Source organism: Grus americana, chromosome 12 (genome assembly GCF_028858705.1).
Source record: "Grus americana isolate bGruAme1 chromosome 12, bGruAme1.mat, whole genome shotgun sequence".
In the NCBI taxonomy this organism is placed as follows: Eukaryota; Metazoa; Chordata; class Aves; order Gruiformes; family Gruidae; genus Grus; species Grus americana.
Genome location: NC_072863.1, coordinates 23,033,789 through 23,053,045, shown reverse-complemented (window position 1 = coordinate 23,053,045; position 19,257 = coordinate 23,033,789). Strand labels below are relative to the sequence as shown.

Sequence of the window (19,257 nt, the reverse complement as noted above, 5' to 3'; positions counted from 1 at the left end):
GCAGGGGAATTCACTTGCACCACCTGCCTTTCTTCAAAACTGTGACGCTTGCCACGTGTTAATTTGCTTCTGCTTTGTTTTTCTGTAAATTCGTATCGCCTCATTTCCATAGCAGAACTGTGTCTCCTCGATCTGACAGTTCAGGTTTGAACTAAGGGGTTTAATTAAGTTAATAATTAACTTTAGGTAATACAGTTTCAGTTAACTTAGCTGAAGGACCCTATTAAAATAGCTTCTATGTTTTCCAGGAGCCAAAAAGGAAAGAAATGAGGAGTAAAGTTAAAAATGTAAAAATACCTTTTAGCTTAGCTGAAAGAATAATTTAAGAATAATTTTAGTATAGCAAGTGTAAAATTAAACCATTTTTCTTTATATAAAAGAAAAGGCTTTTAATCACTACACATAGATTATAACTGAGGGCAGCGTGGATCAAACGGTTGCAAGAACAACACATACATTTTTTCCTGTTCTTTGTAGCCTCCTGTGAGGAGTAAAAGGCTCCTGGCTGCACCAGAGGGGGGCAAAGGGGGACGTGCCGAGACCCGTGGGCAAGCAGGGGGCTCTGGGGCATACTGGGGGAAAAGTGGGGGGGCTCTGGGGAGCACCAAAAGCTGAATGATGGGCTGCGCTGCACACCCAAGAGGAAGGGTCCCATGGGGACCAAAGGGGGTCCTGGGGAGACAAGACACCAACCAGGGGGACATGGGGGGGCACCAGAGGGCAAACAGGGCAGTCCGGAGTGGGGAGGGCAAGGGGAGGGAACTGGAGGTGCAGATGGGGTAGGGGGATCTGCTCAGGGTGCACAAGGGGAGGGAGGGATGGCCCCAGCAGCAGAAGGGACCCAACCGTGGGCACAGATGGGAACCAAGGGCACCGGGGCACACGCTGCCCTCCAGCAGCCCTCACCGCATCTCTCCTCTCCTCTCTGTCTGCCCGTGCTCAGCTCCGCTTCCTTCCTGCCTCACGTGCCTCAAACCAATTTTTCTGCACACACCTCCAGATCACCCCACTGCACGCTCAGCTTCCGTGTGTCCCCGTCCCCCATCACCCCATTCCCCTCGCCACCCTTCCTTGGCGCGACAGTCACCCATCCTGCGGCTCTCGCAGCCCTTCGTCACCAGGAACGGCAGGTCGGGGGGTTCTCAAAAGAAACGGACAGCAAAGAAAGAGAACCAGCACCACTGCCAGCCCTAAACCACAAAGGGATGGGACTCCTCGACTTTTCAATCTTAATTTCTTGCATCTTCTGCCATCGTGTGGCCAGTGGAAGAATGAACAATGAGAAGTCAAGGGCCATGCATTGATTTACTGCTCCTCATGTTTATTCCACCTTTGAGGTTCATAAAAACTTATTTTCAAGTTCATCATTGCTTGAAATACACATTTTGCCAAGCTGACCACTTTATAAATCATTTATGTGAAGACTTGATTTCTTCCTTTTGGAAAATGTCTTAAACACACACATTGGATCACTACGGGAGTGGGAAGGAGAAAGAAGCAGTTCATCATTTATTGGCTGAAAGAAGTGAAAAAGCTCGATTACAGAAACTGCTCCGGTATCATTACAGCAAACAGAACCCGCTCCGTAACACGGCACAAACAACGCCAAGAAGTCCTGTTCCTTCAACTAAAGGTTTGATGCTCACAAGCTGCTTAGGAAGAATTTAGCCCTCTTGGGAAGTGGGGAGAGGTGAAACACAACATCTAAACAAAGCTCTCTCCGTTCCCCGTTTTATTGAATATTTAGTTTGAGTAACACCTATGAGGAAGTGTGCTGCTTCTACATTCACTGTGAAGAATTCTCCCCAAAACAGATTACACAGTCGCCTTGAGGAGTGTGTTGGCTTGGAGCTGGCTCAGAAGAAGAGCTTAGCGTCTGCAGACCACAGCCCCGGGCAGCAGCTGCCGAGGCAGAGCCACGGTCACCATGTTCTGTGTCAAAAAGGCACCTCTGTCATGACAATGTTATCGATACACTTTGGTCAGTTCTCCCTTGGGCTCAGCCGTAGTCCTGCACACTCCAGCTCAGGGTAGCGGCAGATTTTCAGCTTGCAGCTGATAGACTGAGGTCCCCCGAGCAGGGGAAGGTAAAGTCAATCTCATTGACCAAGGGAAGGTTTCCACATTACCCAAGAACTTTCCCTCGTAGCCTAGGGGCATAGGGGGGCAAAAAGAGCTCAGGAACCCTTGATACCCTCAAATAATATGAAAAAGGGCTCCAGCGCTCATGGGTTTCAAATACTGATCAGGCTCCTTTGTCGACTAACACAGAGATTGTTTTTTGTGACCACGTCTCCTCTTCCCCCATGCTCCAGGCCACGGCTTCGCCTGGAGCCCAGGGTGAAACCAGCCCCGGAGCACTGAGGTGCGTGAGCGACAGCGGACGTTAACTCCTGTGCTTTGCTACTTCAACACGATTAACGTAGATTTGTAAAACTTCACATCTAAGTTGTGCTGGTGCAATTGGCACCTAAGGAAAATCTATAAACAAAAAGCCTGATAAAGTAACAGAACACGCGCTGCAGGCTGCTCAAGGAATTCACTGGCTCAGCCTAGAGGAAAATTCAAGTTCCTGCCTGTGTCTGCGGCTGCCGTTCACAGGCCTGGGAGACGTACCTGACAGACGCCAGCTACTTCAAGCTTGTGTTGCCTGCCACCGTTGCTCACGTTTCACTTCCTCGCGTATCCTCTGATCAACAGCTTCCTGCCAAGCCTTCACTCGGAAACCCCTCTCAACCCCTGAGGACTGGAGCGGTGGGAAATACTGTGAGAGACAGCATCAAGGCAGCTCAGTCCGCATGAGGAGAAGCTTTCAAGAGTGTCTCAACACTAGGATCTGTATAGTCAGTATTTAGATTAAATGAGGGCAGCAAGTTTAGCACATATGCATCTGTGTTGCACTTGTACCTTGGGTACGAAAGCATCTTGCTCGCACAGGAAAGCCAGGACTAAAAGGGACCAGCCCTGTTTTAAGGTTCGCTCCTCCGACTGGACACCCCCAAAGATACAAGAGAATGAAAGATAAACCAATCCTAAAATCCCCTTCTGGTTCTAAAATGCCAATGTTTCTAATAATGATTGGATTTGCTTTTGTTCCTTACACTGCGCCCTCAGTGTGCCAGACTCCAGTTTATCCTCCCAGGTAGCAGGAGCTGAGAGGCACCCCTGTGTTCGCTGCCTCCGTATGCGGGGGAATCTGGGAAAAACCCTGAACAAACGGTCAGCCTCATCCAGCAGCCCGTGTGGTGACAAACGAATGCAAATTCCTTCTTCAGAAAAGATGAAGGAGCAGGCACAGCGGGAAATTTGCCAGCAAATATTGTAGCTGCTGAGCCGTCGCCCTTGATACAAGCACAGCGCAAGAGGCAGAAAGAACAGAAGCATTACATTATTGGAAGGCAAGGAAATGCAAGAAATACATCTCTCATCTAACCCAGTCATCTCTCCTTCCCAACACGCAGATCTTGCTACTTCCCCCTTTCCTTCTAGCCTAAACTTTTCCAGAAATACCCTAACTATACCAGGTTCTCTTTCCCGGCCACCTCTCAGGCAGCATGGCTTGTACCAGTGCCTGTTACAGGGGTAGGCAGTGGGTTTAAGAAGAAAGAAGTCCCTGAAACGTGCCAACAGCCCTCAGCTTGAGTAGTGGAGTTTTCATCAAACAGGGACAGTAGGTTTTTGCTTTCTCTACAAGGGGTAAAGTCCAGCCTGGGGTGAGACAAGACCCCAAAGATTTCCATTCTGCTCTGCCAAAAAACCCCAACAAACGAAGACTGCCAGCTGACAAAGAGGCTGAACAACAGGGAAAACTGCAAATATTTCAAATCCTGAAGGCACTTGATCGGAGCACTACACATCAATAGGTGCTGGGAGCACTTCCCGTGGCGTCAGCAGAGCTGAGGAGGACAGACTGACTGGAAAGACCAGGCTGGGCACACAGACAGCAAGAGCCGACCATGCTCAGAGGCAGAATTGGGTCCCATAAAGCTCCCATAACCTTTGGCTTTCCCTCTCCTGAGCGGGCACCGAGAACTGCTTGGAGAGGGTGGAGGTGTCTGAGGTATGTGCAACATCTCGGTCGCGGTGACGCACCCGCATGGCGGTGCTGGAGGTCTGACTGCCTCTCCATGGAGGGTGGTCTGGGCTACGCTTGGAGTCCCAGTAAGCGCGCGGTGTTCAGCACATCATCTCTCGTCAGGTAGCAGCCACAGAGCTGACGGTACCCTGTGAACGCTTCCCGTCCGTGCAGGACGCGCCAGTTATCTATGAACAGTGCCTGCAGGCGAAGAGAAAGGGCCGTCAGAAGAAGGGAAACCACCGTGGCCAGGGCTGGAGGTCCCTGGGACTGGAAGGGCAAGTAAGGGTTTGCCGCAGCGGGCATGACCTGTCCCGCTCACCACATCGGACTACAGCCAGATGTTTCATGTGATTGGCACAGCTGGGTTACCTGAAGCCAGCGTTTTGTTCTGCTTCTAACACAAGTTAAAACATGACAGCCAGCAAAGCCCAGAAATACATCCTGGGCTGTTTCTTGGCTTTTCTGTTGGAGAGGTTGTGCAATAGTTCACCAGTACCAGAAACCGGCCATCTTCAGCCTCTGCGTGCCACTTCCCCCAGGCGTCCTTGGGAACAGAGCGCTGTAGGGGCTCTGATATGATCATCTTCCCTGCTGGGCTGCTTAATTTTTGGGGCCCTGGGCTCAGGCTGAATCTAGACTTTACAGGACTAGAATCCCTTCAAGCAGGCACAGCTGAAGCAGCCATGCACTGTAACACCTTCAAGTCTACAACCGTGGCTCTGGCTCTTTAAGCTCCTCCAAAGCTGCACCCAGCATCGACCTTCCAGACACAGGGCAGAGCTTTTTCCTGTCGGTACCAAGGTGTACTAGCCACTTCTGGGACAGCGAGGATAGCCCAGGTCTCTTGTGATCCACTAGCAATGTAAGGGTTCAAATATAACCTCAGAAGTAAATTTGGCTTCCCACACCTTTATATTTTCTTCTAGAAGAAGTTAGAGGCTGAACATTAAGTGCTCCCAGCCTCTCTCCTTCTGAGGGTCCTCATCTCAGTGACTGCAAAGATGGAAAGATATTCCTCTTCTCCCCCACTTGGGACAAACATCCTCTGAGGCAGGGGTTGAATTAAACGTTTCTGCCTTATCTGGAAGCCCCTAGTCTTTTAGGACAGTAGGAACACACCCCCCAGATGCCAGTAGTGCAACACAGGGCACCTTAAACCAGCTGTAAAGAGGAAAACTGCAGCATACAGAGCTTGCCTGAAGCATTCACCTCAGTCCTAACAAGCCTGTGCGTCCGAAGGAGCGCCCTGCCACCCTCCCTCTACCAAACACACAGGAGCCTCCCAGCTCCATGTCCTACCTTGCCCGGCTTCAGTTTGACCCACAGTTCGTTTTCCGGTCTCCTGAGCTCTGTGGTGAGTGTGCGGTGAGCAGCGTACCAGCGGTGCACGACATCGTAAGGCACAGTGTTGATGACAGCACGATCGTAGTTATTGTACCTAGAAGTAAAGAGGAGATAAGAGACCGCCCACGTGGCTCCAGGAGCACAGCCAGGTATTTCCAACGGGAACCTCAGGAGCTCATAAGATCAGTCAGTATTTAAGGGAGGCTACGCAGATGACTAGGGAGGTTACGCTGCAAGTGAGGGACTTTCAGGAGAATACGCAACACTGGGAGCAAGGAGGAGTTTACTGGCAAGTGTAAAACTGCTCTCGCTGTTTTTCCATGGAAGGATACGCCACAGCGAGAGGCAAGACTGAGGGCTGTTGAGAATAAGAGTGCGGAGCAGCGCTGGACAGCCTCCTGCACTAAGCCAAGCCAGAGTTTCAGAAAGCAGCCCGAATCTCCTCTGAAGGGGACCGGTCTCTGCTCTCCCCATTCCCTGTGCGCCAGGCTAGTTTCCAGAGGCTTTTTCAAAGAACGGCCGAATTGTACTGCCTCTGAAATGAGGCGAGATGAGGGCAGGCAGCTGAAGGAAGGATGACAGGAGTGACAAATCAAAGCTCAGCACTGACACCCATCTTTCTATCGGTGGTTCTGACACTTCCTTTGAAGCAGCAATGCACAGCCCAGGAGGAAACGTAGTATGTTTCTGTGGTTTCACCCCTGCCCCATAAACATACATTGGTTTTTAGTTTACGATATCTTCTGGAAAACCACTACCATCAGCCACAATCCCCCCTCCTCCCCATAAGCAAGAGGCCTCACGTTGATATTACCTGATCAGATAAAGCTCGTTGTTCCAGGGATAGACATTGAGAACCGGCCCAACTCCGATCATGTGGTTGTGACAGTCTCCCACGTTCTCAACATACTCATGCTTCAGTGGCACCTTGCTGAGCAGCTCAAATTGATCGGGGGCTTGCCGGAGAACCTGCTCTGCCGCGTAGAAACCGTCCACCAGCAGCGTCCGCCCGCCCGTGCCCTCGTGCTTCAGGCAGTGAAACACCTGGATGCTGCATGGGCGAGAGAATCCAGAGCATGAAAGACCTTGGCTGCCTGTCCTGTGGGGAGAAGGTGCTCCCCACGGACCCAGACAGACACAGATGGATGCATAACCTTTCTCTGATGGTTGCGACAGACGTACTTGCAATACACTTTATTTCTCTAAGACCTGCCAGGGAATGGAGACAGACCAGCAAGAAACGCCTGTACTCGCTGTTTCTTCAGTCCCATCCTCACACATTTCACTTTCCAAGAACAGTGCTAGCTGCATACACCGTCTCCCACATCAAGTGCTGTGAGTCTGGGAGACTTCAAGAGGTGTAAGATCAGGCTCACATCACGCAAAGTCTACCCAGGCAGTAGGATGCAGAGCTTCAAGAGCACAAAACTAACTTCCCTAGAACATCTTGGAACAAGAGGACAGTTAAAGAAATGCTGGTTGTACTGCTGAGCTCTCCAGGAACTAGGAGGGGAGCCCAGGGTGACTCTCGCTCAGAGGCGGTACATCATGTCTCCCCAGGCGGTCAGGAGACCCTCCATGGCCGCACGTTAAAGACCCTTTGGAAAGCCTGGAGCAGAGGAGTCCCCAAGCAAGGAGTCTGCCTCCAGGGACATCCCCTCCCTAGTGGGAAACCATCCAACCCAGCTTTTGTCCTATTACTTCTCTGAAGCTTCTCTTTCCCTTCATCCAAGCAAGGCAGGCATTGTGCCATTAGGAACAAATACCCAGGAGCTGCCTACTCCCAATTTTTGCACTGTACCAACTTCACTTGTCAGAAGATTAATTGTGAGCTTCTGGGAAAGCCTTTACCCTCTAATCTCTCTTAACCCAGTCCCACAGCAAGCGATGGTGGATGGTGGCAGGACCTCTCAGCTCCACCCTCACCACTCTTATCCCCACAACAGTTTCAGGATAATATTACAAAGTCAGCCCACAGGCATGGGAGCAAAGGACACTCTGTGCCTCGAAGGTAACAATCTCCTCCTGGAGCTCAGGGTGCCGAGGAAGCCTCTTCTGAGGGCAGGCTCTTTGGTACCCGGCCGGTGAGAGAACACTGCAGTCTTTCCCATAGCTTGGGGAGTTTCTATCCTCTATCCTTTGCAGTAACGTAACTTCAGATTTGGCCAATTTCAGCCAAAGCAGTGGGGGAAAGCAGACATTCAAATGAACACATCTTTCTTGAAAAACCCCTCATTTCATTTAGAAGCAGGTCAAAGATTGTTTCAAGTGTTTCGGAAGCAAGTCTAAAACAGGTTGAGAAGAAGGGATGTCTGGCAGAGGTGGGGGCTCAGGAAAGCCAGAAATTCATGTTCTTCCTGCACAACTATGGTTTTGCAGAATTGCAAGCATTAATGGTTAGCCCTACCAATTTAGCCCATGCTGTCATTGCTTGATATACTTCAGCTGACTGCAGATGAGACTACACCTACCTGAAGGGAACCCTTCCAAGTGGAAAAGAAAGGTATAAAAGTAGGTAATGAGCTCTATGGTTCTGGCACCAAGCAGTTCAATCAAAGCTCTTTTGTAAGCTGAAGTTCTGATTACTGATTACTTTTTTAATTTGATTTTGGGGAAGATTTTGCAGGCTCCTAAAACAAGTCAGCCAAGCATGTAACCCTGTGCAGGTCAGGAAAGCACACGGGTTCTGCAGTCAGTTCACTGAAAACAGGGAATCCACCTAGATCTGGCTTGAGGCGTGTGGCAGTACCTTTGTGCATACAGTTCCAGCTCCGCAGAGCACACTAAAACCCACTCACCTTGCTCCCAACACCGAGCTGCTTCAGAATGAACGCTACTGGTCTGAAGGGCTGCTCCCCAACCCACATGCAGCCAGCAGGTCTCGCCCCTTCGTCGTCCTCCCCTGCTTTTACAGCTCTGCACCACAGCCCTTTGCCATTAAGATGTTTAGCAAGTTAACTGCCTCACTTGGGAAGAGCTAATCCTGCCCTAGGGCAGGAGGCGTGGACTGGATGACTTCTCTTTGTAGCCCCAGTTCCATAGCAGATCACAGTACTTCCATGAGCTCTCCCCCAGGCCATTTCCCCATGATTCCCCTCTTGATTGAAATGAAAGCAGACAAAAAAAATTAAGCTAGAAATAAAGCCTAAGTCTCTTGCACTTCACTGTGAACCACGATCAGGGCTGCTGCCTTTCTTTCTCCAGCTGTGTGTAAAACTCGCAGCCCAGAGGCTGTATCAGAAAAGCAGTTTGCAAACTAGCATTTGAGGAACAGTGCTGTAGCTACAAACTGCTTTTGAAAGCACAGACACGGGTGAACTTCGAAGGGCTGGGGAAGCCCGGTTTCTGCATACCTACAGGGCTGCACCACTGCCAAAACACAAACCCCAACCTGTCTGAAGCAGAGCGACTGCACAAAGCATACGTGAGCACGGCACGTACATCGCTGCTGCTCGCAGCTCAGGAGGGCAGAGACTGCTGCTGCAGGCTGTGCCAAGGTGAGCTGCTCTCCCTCCTTCCCCACAGGCTACCGCTAACCCAGCTCAGCCAGCAAAACCGACGGTGCTGATGTGGGTGAGGAGGGTTTGCCCCAGGTCAGCAGGATTAAGTCAAAGCAACCTTTTGCAGCACCTTTGGACAACAGCTGATACGGGGCACTTGCTGCAGGAGGAGCTGAGCCTTGCCAGAGGTACCCAAAAGACAAATGAACTGCTCCTGTCCGTGGGGCTGAATGCTGTGTCAGTCACTTCAGAGCCTGAGGAGGGTGATTTCAGAACAAACTGTCAGAGGAGCTTCGGGGTAGCACAGAAATGGACTACAGCGCTGAGCCACCTTTGTGGCTACAAAGGCTACTTGAACCACAGGGATACCAAGCCAGCTATCTAACAGCCAAGTCCTTCATCGCCTGCATTCTGGAAGACCTAGAAGTTTCAAACATAGGAAAAAGATGACCTACAGACTACCCCGCTCCACAGGGATCAGAGAGGACCCAGGACTGCTGTGCGACTGGCAGAAGTACATCCCATCAGCAGCATGGGAGACAGCGAAGCCCACGTCGCTAGAAACAGCACCACTGCGAATCGCTCCTGCCTTCTGCACTGTGTCTGTGAACCAGCAAGATCACGTACCCGCAGGGCTCCTGGAAGTAGGTCGTGTCGGTGTGACGATCCAGAGCCAGCTTGGTGTAGGCAGTGTCTCCCCGAGAGAAGTCGGAGGTAAAGTACCACATCCTACCGTAAATGGTCTCCCTGCAAAAGAGGCAGGCGGTTATCACAAAGTGCTGCGGGGATCAGGGTGGTGGTAAAGCTGACCCTCTCCTGCATTTGAAGCTACTCCCCTTCATCCTATGTACAGAGTAAATTAAAGCAGAATGACTTAACAAAATTCACGCTGTCAGGAGATGGTGCTTCCAATGCTTCCTCTAGTATTCAATGTCTGTCCCTTTCCTCCTCGAGGTGGCTGATGGCCATGAGTCTGCTTCCCCTCCACAAACACGGATCTTCTTTCCACACCAAACATCAGTCCCAGCCAAATCAAGGAAGCCACTGACTGACTTGAGGATTGCCAGAGCGCAGTTAGCCCTTGCTTGTACCCGCCACAGGGCTGCCTAATAATCCCATTTCTTGCTCTTAGGATCCTGCATTTTCCCACCTCCCCCCTACAACACACACAGAAGGGGACAGACAGAAGGTAAAGACAAACAGTGCTCAGGGGCTACAGGGTGAGGGGAAAAAGAACTTGGCTGGTTATTCCTTGGAGGCCCTCATTTCTATTTAGGGTCACTATTCATTAAAAGAAATCCCTCCTCTTCCAATGGCCCAAGGCAAGTTAAACTGTTTCTGCAGCTTGGATAAAACTTGAAACTCAAACCCCGTCTTGCCATGCTGTTGGTGTGTTTTATACAAACACAGAAGAAACATTTCTCAATATTTTCATTTAGCAAGAGCTACAAATTGTTTTTGATCTCCCTGGCTCCCAGGGCCAGGGCTGCCCTCCTAACCTTTCAAGTCATAACAGGAAATGTCTCTCCTTGCAAAGCTCAAGTCTTCCCAGACAGGCTACATCCTTCAGTCACTCCTCTGGTGCAGTCCTGCTGTCACTAAAGTCATCACACACTCCCAAGGCAGCTCCATAACCTAGCGGCTCCAGGCTCTCCCCTACGAAGAGGGCAGATCCCACAGGGCCATACTCCATCTCAGCTCAAGTGGGCTGGCCAGAGACTGTAGAAGACCCAGACCTTTTGTTTGCAAACCAGGCCACAGCGCACAATATACAGGGGTAAGAGGGCAGCACCTTTCCAAACAAAAGGAAAACAACAGTCTACCCTTCCCAGGGCAGCCCTACTTACCTGATTAAGCTGATCCTTTCCGCTAAGATTTCTGTGTCCTCTTTGGTGGGAGTGACATTCTCTACGAAAGCAATCCCATATAACAAGAAGTTTTGCAGGAACTCCTTCAGCCCCTCATCCGTCTTCAGGAAACTCTGGCAGTCGACAGATGGGACCTGGGCTTGGCGGTAAATTTCTGCGTTCCAGAGAATCCGCGGGTGCATGACCTGCTGCTTCTGCCCCTCGTAGCTGTTCTTCACCAGCCACTCCAGCCCATACCGCGTCACGTGCCCGTCCGGCCCTTTGACAAGGGAGAAGGGACACAGTCACCACAATCGCACTGAACAGCCCCAGATCATGGTCAGTGCAATCATCAGTCTAGGACAGTCCTCACCCTTTTAATCGTGTCTGGCTGCACCCTGATGCCACCCAAAATATTATCTGGTTAAGGCCACAAGTCCTAAGAAGCATTGTCCTTGCTGCAATGACTCCAGAGCTCAGTGCTTCAACTTGAGTGGCTTTGTTTTCTATTGACAGGACTCCAAGGAGAAGTAAAGCACTGAAGACAAGCCCATAAATAAAGGTGAGCTACAACAAAAGGAAGAAAGCAGCTGGGAAGCTGAGGAGAAAGGACAGAAAATGTGAATTCTGATCAGGGAGACCAGCTCAAATAGGACAGGGTAAGGAAAACCAACCATTTCTTGACCAACCTGTTCACTACCCGCAGCGCTGCAGTGTTCAAACCAACCAGTAAAATACCCAGACACTGCAGATACACACATCTCTACCCAAAAAGAGCTGGGGGGGAAGGGGAGGAAAGACAAACACAAATTTAAGACTGAGGCATGTTTACAGTAACAGTGCTGCTCAGAAGAACAGATTTTAAAGTTTGCTTACAGCTAAATCTCTTCCCAAAACAGCTACTGATTTAGAGATAAGGCTGACCTCTCCCAGCAAGCCTAAGGGTGGGATCCATCAACGAGGCTCCCTCCAAACAGGGCTGTCGGTCTGCAAAACACGCAGGGTACAGTCACTTGGCTACTTACACGTGAGGAAGAGCGTGGTCTCATCCACTCGGACAGCCTTGGGTTTGATTCCCAGGTCCACGCTGGCCGTGTCCAAGCTGCGCTGGTTGGTCTTGGCGTTGTAGCAGGAAGCCGAGCGGCAGTGGTCTCGCAGCCAGACAAAATCGAAGCGCATCAGCGTGTTCGCATACCTGAGCTCTGCAAAGAGGGACAGGCTCAAAAGATGCATTGGTGCCTGGAGCGCACAAGTTCTGATCCCACTTAGAGAGGGTGCAGAGGCCGTTAGCCTTAGCAGCTCTTTACACAGATTAAGCTAGCTTGTCACAGGATGAAGACCAGGCAGAAGACCTTCACAGAAGGCCAGGCGGTCAGTGTGCTCGCCGTGGTCTCCCTTCTTACCAATCTACAGGCAATCTCATCCTGCAACACGAAGAAGCATGGCTAACAGACATGCTGGTCACATACTTACATCTATCATCTCTCCAACAAGTAGTAAATTCGGAGCTGTACAGCAGCTGCTGTACATAGTTGTAGAGCCCAGCACAGGAATGCAGATTAAGAGTCAAATAAGAGAGACAGCTAAGCAATACTCAAAGCCCTTCAGAAGGGGGTCAGAGCCAGCAGGGGCAACAGGAGAGTCCTTCCTGCTCTAGTCCTGCTCAGCTTTGAAATCCAGGTATCCAAGGCCACTTTGCAGCAGGACAACAACAACGTCCTTTCTTGGGGCTACTGCATTGGATAAAGTACCGAGCAACTCCCTTTTGCTTACGAGTGACTCAGTACCAACATCTAACTAGCCCCAGGCAGACAGACACACAACCAAACCAAACAGGCCACGGGGCAACATGTGCCTCAGGTACCAAGTCACCTCCAGACACAGAAGGACAGAAAGCAGCATCAGGCAGCATTTATAACTGGCTTGCTGCGTTACTTCACATTAAGACACGCTCTCCCTGCTTTTTCCTTAAGCAGTCTCACAGCAAGGTACTATTTCCATCAAAAAGGCTTTTATGCCCCCCAGCTCCTGCTGCTCAGGTCATGCAGCCATGCAGACAGGCTGCAGGCAAACCCGCTCTAACGACTGTGGTCCATACATCAGTGTTTTAGGGAAAACCTGCACAAGTGGGGACAAGAGAGCTGGGCACACACCAGCCAGCCACCCCGCCTGCCAGAGCCCCGAGCGTTACATGGAAAGTAAGTGCCTGGCAGGGCAATGCGGTTATTGTTCAGGAATCCCTCAATTCCATTTCCAATTTACCATTGCCTCGTTTATAATAAAAGTGGACCAGCAGACAAACCTGCTCTGTCCTGCCTTTGGGAATTCCCAAAGGGAACATGAAACATGAACTCCAGCGTGCATCCCTCTAAGGCAGGCCGTTTCAGAAGAAAATAAAAAATACACTCCCAGGGAATAAGGTTGGGAAAACCTCACTCCTCTCCCCAGACAGACTCAGCAGCAGGTACACACACCCCCAACACACCTACCTAGATGATCACCATGCAACTGCCAGGCACACTTGAGGGACTCCGGGGCTGTGTGATGCCAGCGAGCCGCAGGAGGGAGGATGGTCCTTCTGCCACGGGGCAGCCACGGCGAGCGATGTCTCGTGCTTCCACTCAGCCGGCAAGGCACCTTGAACAGACACGCCAGCCTCCTGCACCACATCCTGAGCAGCCAGGAGAGAGAGAAAGAACAAGGTGACTGGGCTGTGCCGCTGCTTCACATCCCAGGTTTGATCTCTGCGCTCCTATGCCAGGCACCGTAAGCACTTCTGGGAAAGGTGGTATCATCCCCACAACTGTAATTTAACTGACTAAAGAGGCGAGTGAGAACTAGTCCACTGGGGAGGAAGAAAAGAAATGGGCACGATGACTGGCAGCCTGGCCAGAGGAGAGAGTCACCTACCTCCTAGGCACCACTTGGACGTGAAAAATAACTAAACACAGAGTTTGGAGTCTCATATAAAACACCTTCACTGCCAAGTCCGAGTACCAGCGTCACTTTTTCATTCTCCCAGTGACAACGCAATCAGGCACACTGCCAAGCTTTTTCCAGCGCCTACAATCCACGCTTACTGTTAACAACACGCAGATGACGCAGCAATCTCCACCGAATCGGGTGCTTTGCCCTCGTTTAGGCCAGCTGCAGCAGATACTTTTGCAGACATCACTAACACCTCAGAGGAAGACTGTGAAGTTGCACGTGAAAACTTGCTGCCCTCAAAAACTGCATGTAGTGGAAGGAACAGGGAATTTACCGTTAGGGGGGCAAGGAATATTTTTAAACAAGCTAATCCAATCTGTGCACATCAACTGGAAACAGGAGGAGGAGGAGAGAGAAAGGTGTCTTGCTTATTTTGTGGCCACTGTAAACCACAGCAGAAAACAGTCCTGAGAAGAAACAAATGAGATGCTAGGATTTATCAGGCAAAGCCATTCCAGGAGACACAGCTGTGTCAATGCTCCTATGCAAAATACCGGCAAAACCTCATCTGCTGCAGGTCTTGTCCCCTCTCCAGCTTTCCCAGTTTGAGTTCACCATTCCTCGACAGAGCTACAGGGATCAGGGAAGTGAAGTGACCTTGGTAAGAGAAGCAAGGACTAGAGGAACCCAGTAACTGAGTCAGTTCTAGAAGTATGCAAAACAATGAGGAGGAGGAAGATCTCTACTTATGCTGAAGGACACAGCTGGCATGGAAGAGAAACCAACTGTGGTTAATTTTAGGCTAGAGATTAAAAAGTGATTTCTCAGAGGGACATCTGTAACAACTCTTCAATGTAAAAAGAGCAAAAACCTTGCAAGTTTTAAGATATGAAGCCATGGTCGAGATGTCCCATCGTGTTTATTAATTTCCAGAGGTCAGGTCTAAACCCAGCACGATTTTAACAACACTTTGGTCTGAAGTGGATAGAAACGCAGTATCACTCGATAAGATACAGAGTCGGAAAGCATTTCTTATCCTAGACTTCTGATTTTCCTTCATTTTCTTACCTGAAAAGTACAGGGACTGTGACTTTGGCTGTCCAACCTCCTTCCCCACTTCATAGCTGACTCAGTGCAGAGATCTCAAAACTCGGTAGTAACAATAAAATCAACAGAGGTGCCGTATTCCCAGACAACAACCCGCTAAGTAGGAAAACAATAAAACACAGTTTTGCAAGGTTTTGGCCACAGCCTGTGTACGAGTCACTGACAGCTTTAGTGCCGCAGAAAGATTTTAACTCAGAAGTTTCTGATTTCTGCAGCTGCTAAGATGTGATGCTCGGGCCTCGGCAGGCTGCAGGGAACCAGGCTGTCCTGCAAGTTGGCTGGTTTCAGACCAGAAGCTGATGTTTCGCTCCACATAGCAGGAGGGGAGGCACTGGGAGCTCCTTGCTTGCTGCCTGACACCTGCAGTAACTGAGATCTCTGCTAGCACAGCTGACCTTGCACTTCAGACACCACCGGGAAACTCTTCATCGATGCTGACTGAGCCGCGACATCCTGAAAGACTCCAGCATTCTCACTACAGACAGAGAAATTTGGGGCACTGGAGAACTTACAGAGCCTGAGCCAGAGCTACCAGGCATCTGAAGACACAAGAACAATGACTTTCCCTTTGGTGGTCTCCAGGCAGCCAGAATATCAGTTTTGGCAGAAATGCCAATGCTAAGTTCTGGGAGAATGCTTTCCGACACCCCTCTCCACTCCCCCAGCTTTGAAAATGTAGTATAGGAAAAAGAATTAGCCAAATTTGATATGCAAAGTTAATTAAGTGAAGAAAATCTACAGCTATAGTAAACCAGGAGCTGACTATGATGTTTATTGACTTTCCAAAACTTATAACTTCCTGACCCAAGCATTACAACTCACAAAGCTTAAGATTATTCTTTGAGAAAGACACACAGGAGGGAAGACTCTGTCCAGTTTGGCTTTTGGATATCAAGGACATCCACTAACCCAAGAGCGGGGCAGGGGAAAGAGTAGTAAGCTTGTTTGCACACGCCTGGTATCTCCTCACACAGGACCCAAACAAAACTGATGGGAAAAGCTCAGCTACAAATCCATTTCGAAGGTGGCCTCTGCCTGGGGCGGCTCCTGCCACAGTTATCTCTTTCTGCACATGTTTCCTTTTATCTCGTCCTCTTCCAATATCAAAACTTACCAGAGAATAAACACAGGTAATGGTAAGTGACCCAGATATTTAATCTAATCAATGAGACCTCTTGCTTTTCTGCTGTTCTGGCTGGAAGCAGACACCACAAACAGCTCACAGAGAAGCCATAAATTAAATCTTTCCAAGAGATACTAAAACTAAGAGGAGCTGAAAACAACAACAACAAAGTCTGTATGATTAGAGAGGATTTACATTCTGCCTTTGTGTTTGGTTAATCAGAACTAACAGCTCTCTCCTGGCTGGAATTAGTTATGTGAGCATCTCACCTTTATGCCTCTCATCTTTATGTTGTCCAGACCACATGCAGTCCACTGGGCAGCAGTGAGATGCAGCAGTGAGATGCAGCAGCTCAGAGATTTCGAGACAAAATTTCCCTCAAAATTCAAAAAGAAAGGGCAGGAGGAAGAAGACACTAGGCTACCCTGCATGTGAACACAAGTGGCCTTTGAGAAGGGAGAGACATTCAGTTACCAAGTCTGCCCAAGCAAGACAAAATCCTGTGCAGACATTATATGTGAAAACTCAAATATATCATGATTTGAGGAATTACCGTAAATCTCTTGAGAGAAAAAGAGAGGAGAGATGCTGTGAAAGGAGGAGGAAGGAAGAGCGGGCCCCATGAAGGGCTGGTCTGTCCAGGAGACTTCCCGCCTGGCCCTTCAACGGTTCATCTCCCTGCTGACACAAAAGGCATTTGAAGTAACTGAGACTGGCTTTTGGTAAAAAGCCACAATTCCCATTTTGAGCAAAGAAAAACACTGAGCTAGAAAAATGAGTAACCAATTAGTTTCAGCAATGAAAACGTATACGGAAGGAGAAACCACACAAGTCTGTGGTCTTTAGCCAGCTTTTAGCCAAAACCTTCCAGGAACACAGGGACGCTGGCCTGCTGGCACTAGGGAAGCCGCTCTGGTGCCCTAACTGCTGGTGCTGTGAACAGACCTGTTTCATCACCGTGACAACGTGTCCAGCCTGTTTTTCAAGCTCATTTGGCATCTGAAAAAAAATTATCTGGTTTTCATCAAGCATTTCCAAACATCCAGTTGCTTACACTCATGCATCGTTTTTCATGGCTAGAAGCATCTGGCTAAAGCAAAAGTTTCTGATCCATAAGAAATAGGAAAGTTCAGCAGCACAACAGGCCTTCCGAAAGAGAGAGAGAGAAAGAGAAAATAAATTGTTTTTTGAGGCAGCCAGAGAAATACTCTGTCTGCAGATCTCAGACAGGGCACACATCCTGCTGGCCTCTGGGCTACACATGGCTCATTTAACCTGACATTTCCATCCGCTTTGGAAGACGTACCCCAACACCACACAGTGCCACTGCCTGAGCGAAGGTAACACGGATAAAAACCCCAAGGAGTGTGCAAAGGCTGAGACAGAGCTGCTGCCTTGGAGGGCTGTGCCAGAACCAGAGGAGCGAAGTACGCTCCCCCAGGTGACAGACGCCGTGGCAGACCAAGTCCCCCGGGCTGGCAGGCATCTCAGGCACGCGCTTGGCTGTTCAGAGTTAAACCTTTAAACAGCCCGAGCTGACCTAGCTTACCTATTAATTACAAAAGAAACAAAAGGCAGATTGGCTGTCCCCTGCTGAGAAAGGCTCCTGCCCCCCCCCCCCGCAGGCTGCTCCGCTGCGGCAGACAACTATATTAGATCTCAGCTGTCAGGAATCAGATTCCCCTTCCAGCCCTTCCCCACAAGGGACCTCAATTAAATTAAGGAGCTAATAAAGACATCCCAGACACCGCCAGGTTCACAGCTACTTCATTTTCCAAGAAATAAAGGTAATTATCTGCTCACCCCATGTTTTAACGCCAACCACCTGACTCCAGACCCCCCTTCCCGTAACCTTACTGCAGTCTCCTGTTTGCAGTTACTTCATCCATCTCAAAGCAAAGCCTCTTCAGGCCGCACAGCTTCACAGAAACAAGCTCTAACTCTTTTTTTTCCAGCAAAGCAGCCAGCCCTCGTGGTACATACCCCCCAGGGATACTTATTGTGGTAAACTCTTATTAAATCACTTTATTCACCTGCTCTGGGTCCTGCCCTGGCAGAGAGGAGCCAGGCAGCTCTCCGGGCAGGGAGGGGTTGTCTTTTTATCAGAGAAGGAGAGAAAATAGCTCTGCCCATGAGCTGCAGGCTCTCACTCCCAGGCTAATGGGGATCCGACAATCCCTATCCCAACTCCGGGTCGGCCAAAGTTACCTGGGACCGTGCGAGCACGGGGCTGAGGCAGGGGAAGCGATGGAGCGAGGCTTCAGGCGGGCTCGGGACGCTGAACAACCGGCCAAGGGCTTCCACCGGCGGCCACGGCTTTTCCCCGCTTCCTTGCCCCGGGCCCCGCACCCACCAGGCCGCAAACGCCGCTCGAAGGCTTTTACACATTTACTGCTGCGCGGACTTCAGGAGGAACCACAGGCTCTTCAGTCGGGGTCTCGCTGACCTTTTCAAGGCAAAAAGTAAATAAATAGAGAAAAAGCCATGGTACAGACCGCACGCTGAGCTCCTGGGGCGCTCAGCCGAGGCAGCCCCCACATCACCAGCTCCCAGCACGGCGGGCTCCGGGAGGGGAGGGCGAGACCCGGAGAGCGCCCGGCCCGGCCCCAGCCCCGGTACGAGAGCCGGGTGCTCCGGGGAGCTGGAATCCCCCGCCCCGGCCCCCGCCTCAGGCCCCGACCCACCTCGGCAGCTCCCCCGGAGCTCGGACCCGCCGCGGCTCCTCCCGAGCGGCTTTACCGGGCCCCAAACCCGCGGGGCTGCGGCCGGGCCGGGCCGAGGAGCAGCGGCGGGGCCGGGGCCGCCTCAGGCGGCGTCAAAAGGCGCCGCGGGCCGCCCCGGGGCGGAGCCGCACCACCGAAGGCGGGAGGGCTGGGCTAGAGCGCCGCCCGCCATAGAGAACGACTCGCGGGGTAGAGCGCCCGCACCCATAGAGACGGTACGGGATGAAGAACGCGCGGGAGCGGCAGGGGCCGGGGCAGCCCCGCGCTCAGCGGGAGAAGGGCAAGGCACGGCCCGCACCGGGCAGCGGCAGGAGACGCTACAGAACGCGGCCCCCCCCCCGATTATAAAGAGTCGGGAGGCCGTCGTATAGAGCGCCGCGCGCACCATAGAGATCTGAGGGGGCGGATAGAGCGCCGCACGCACCATAGAGACCTGGGTGTCTTGAGAGTGTGGGAGACGGCCGGAGCCCCTCTAGAGACAGCCTCTGTGCGCAGGCACTTTTCACCGCTCCCGCCGTACGGCGGGCGGGCCGGCCCGTGAGCGCCGCTGCCGGGAGAGCGAGGAAGCGCTGCACCTCCTCAACCGTAGAGCGCCCCGGGGAGGGGG

General features: G+C 51.1%; 1 protein-coding gene across 3 annotated transcripts; it reads right to left on the bottom strand.

Annotated features, from left to right (window-relative positions):
* Positions 1-1,300: 1,300 nt before the first annotated feature.
* Positions 1,301-18,774, bottom strand: TMLHE (trimethyllysine hydroxylase, epsilon). 3 transcript variants are annotated; one of them, XM_054839032.1, is made up of 11 exons: positions 18,612-18,773; positions 18,136-18,373; positions 16,481-16,608; positions 16,197-16,352; positions 13,259-13,440; positions 11,795-11,971; positions 10,770-11,049; positions 9,550-9,669; positions 6,237-6,473; positions 5,378-5,516; positions 1,301-4,276 (listed from the first exon to the last, which is right to left on the bottom strand). In XM_054839032.1, exons 5-11 carry the CDS (start codon positions 13,437-13,439, stop codon positions 4,145-4,147), a joined length of 1,266 nt encoding a protein of 421 aa, XP_054695007.1. In that variant the 5' UTR covers position 13,440; positions 16,197-16,352; positions 16,481-16,608; positions 18,136-18,373; positions 18,612-18,773; the 3' UTR covers positions 1,301-4,144. The 3 variants fall into 3 exon arrangements, with proteins under 3 accessions (XP_054695007.1, XP_054695006.1, XP_054695008.1); XM_054839031.1 differs by lacking the exons at positions 16,197-16,352; positions 16,481-16,608 and having other exon boundaries at positions 18,612-18,774; XM_054839033.1 differs by lacking the exons at positions 16,481-16,608; positions 18,136-18,373; positions 18,612-18,773 and having other exon boundaries at positions 16,197-16,415.
* Positions 18,775-19,257: the final 483 nt, after the last annotated feature.

What these genes read in the sequence shown, in the direction of transcription:
- TMLHE (XM_054839031.1), bottom strand. Translation starts at nt 13,439, where the DNA reads ATGTGGTGCAGGAGGCTGGCGTGTCTGTTCAAGGTGCCTTGCCGGCTG. An exon ending in GACCACGCTCTTCCTCACGT is followed by an intron (nt 11,050 to 11,794) that starts GTAAGTAGCCAA and finishes CCCTTGTCAAAG; the next exon opens with GGCCGGACGGGCACGTGACG. An exon ending in TACTTCCAGGAGCCCTGCGG is followed by an intron (nt 6,474 to 9,549) that starts GTACGTGATCTT and finishes TCGCCCATGCAG; the next exon opens with CATCCAGGTGTTTCACTGCC.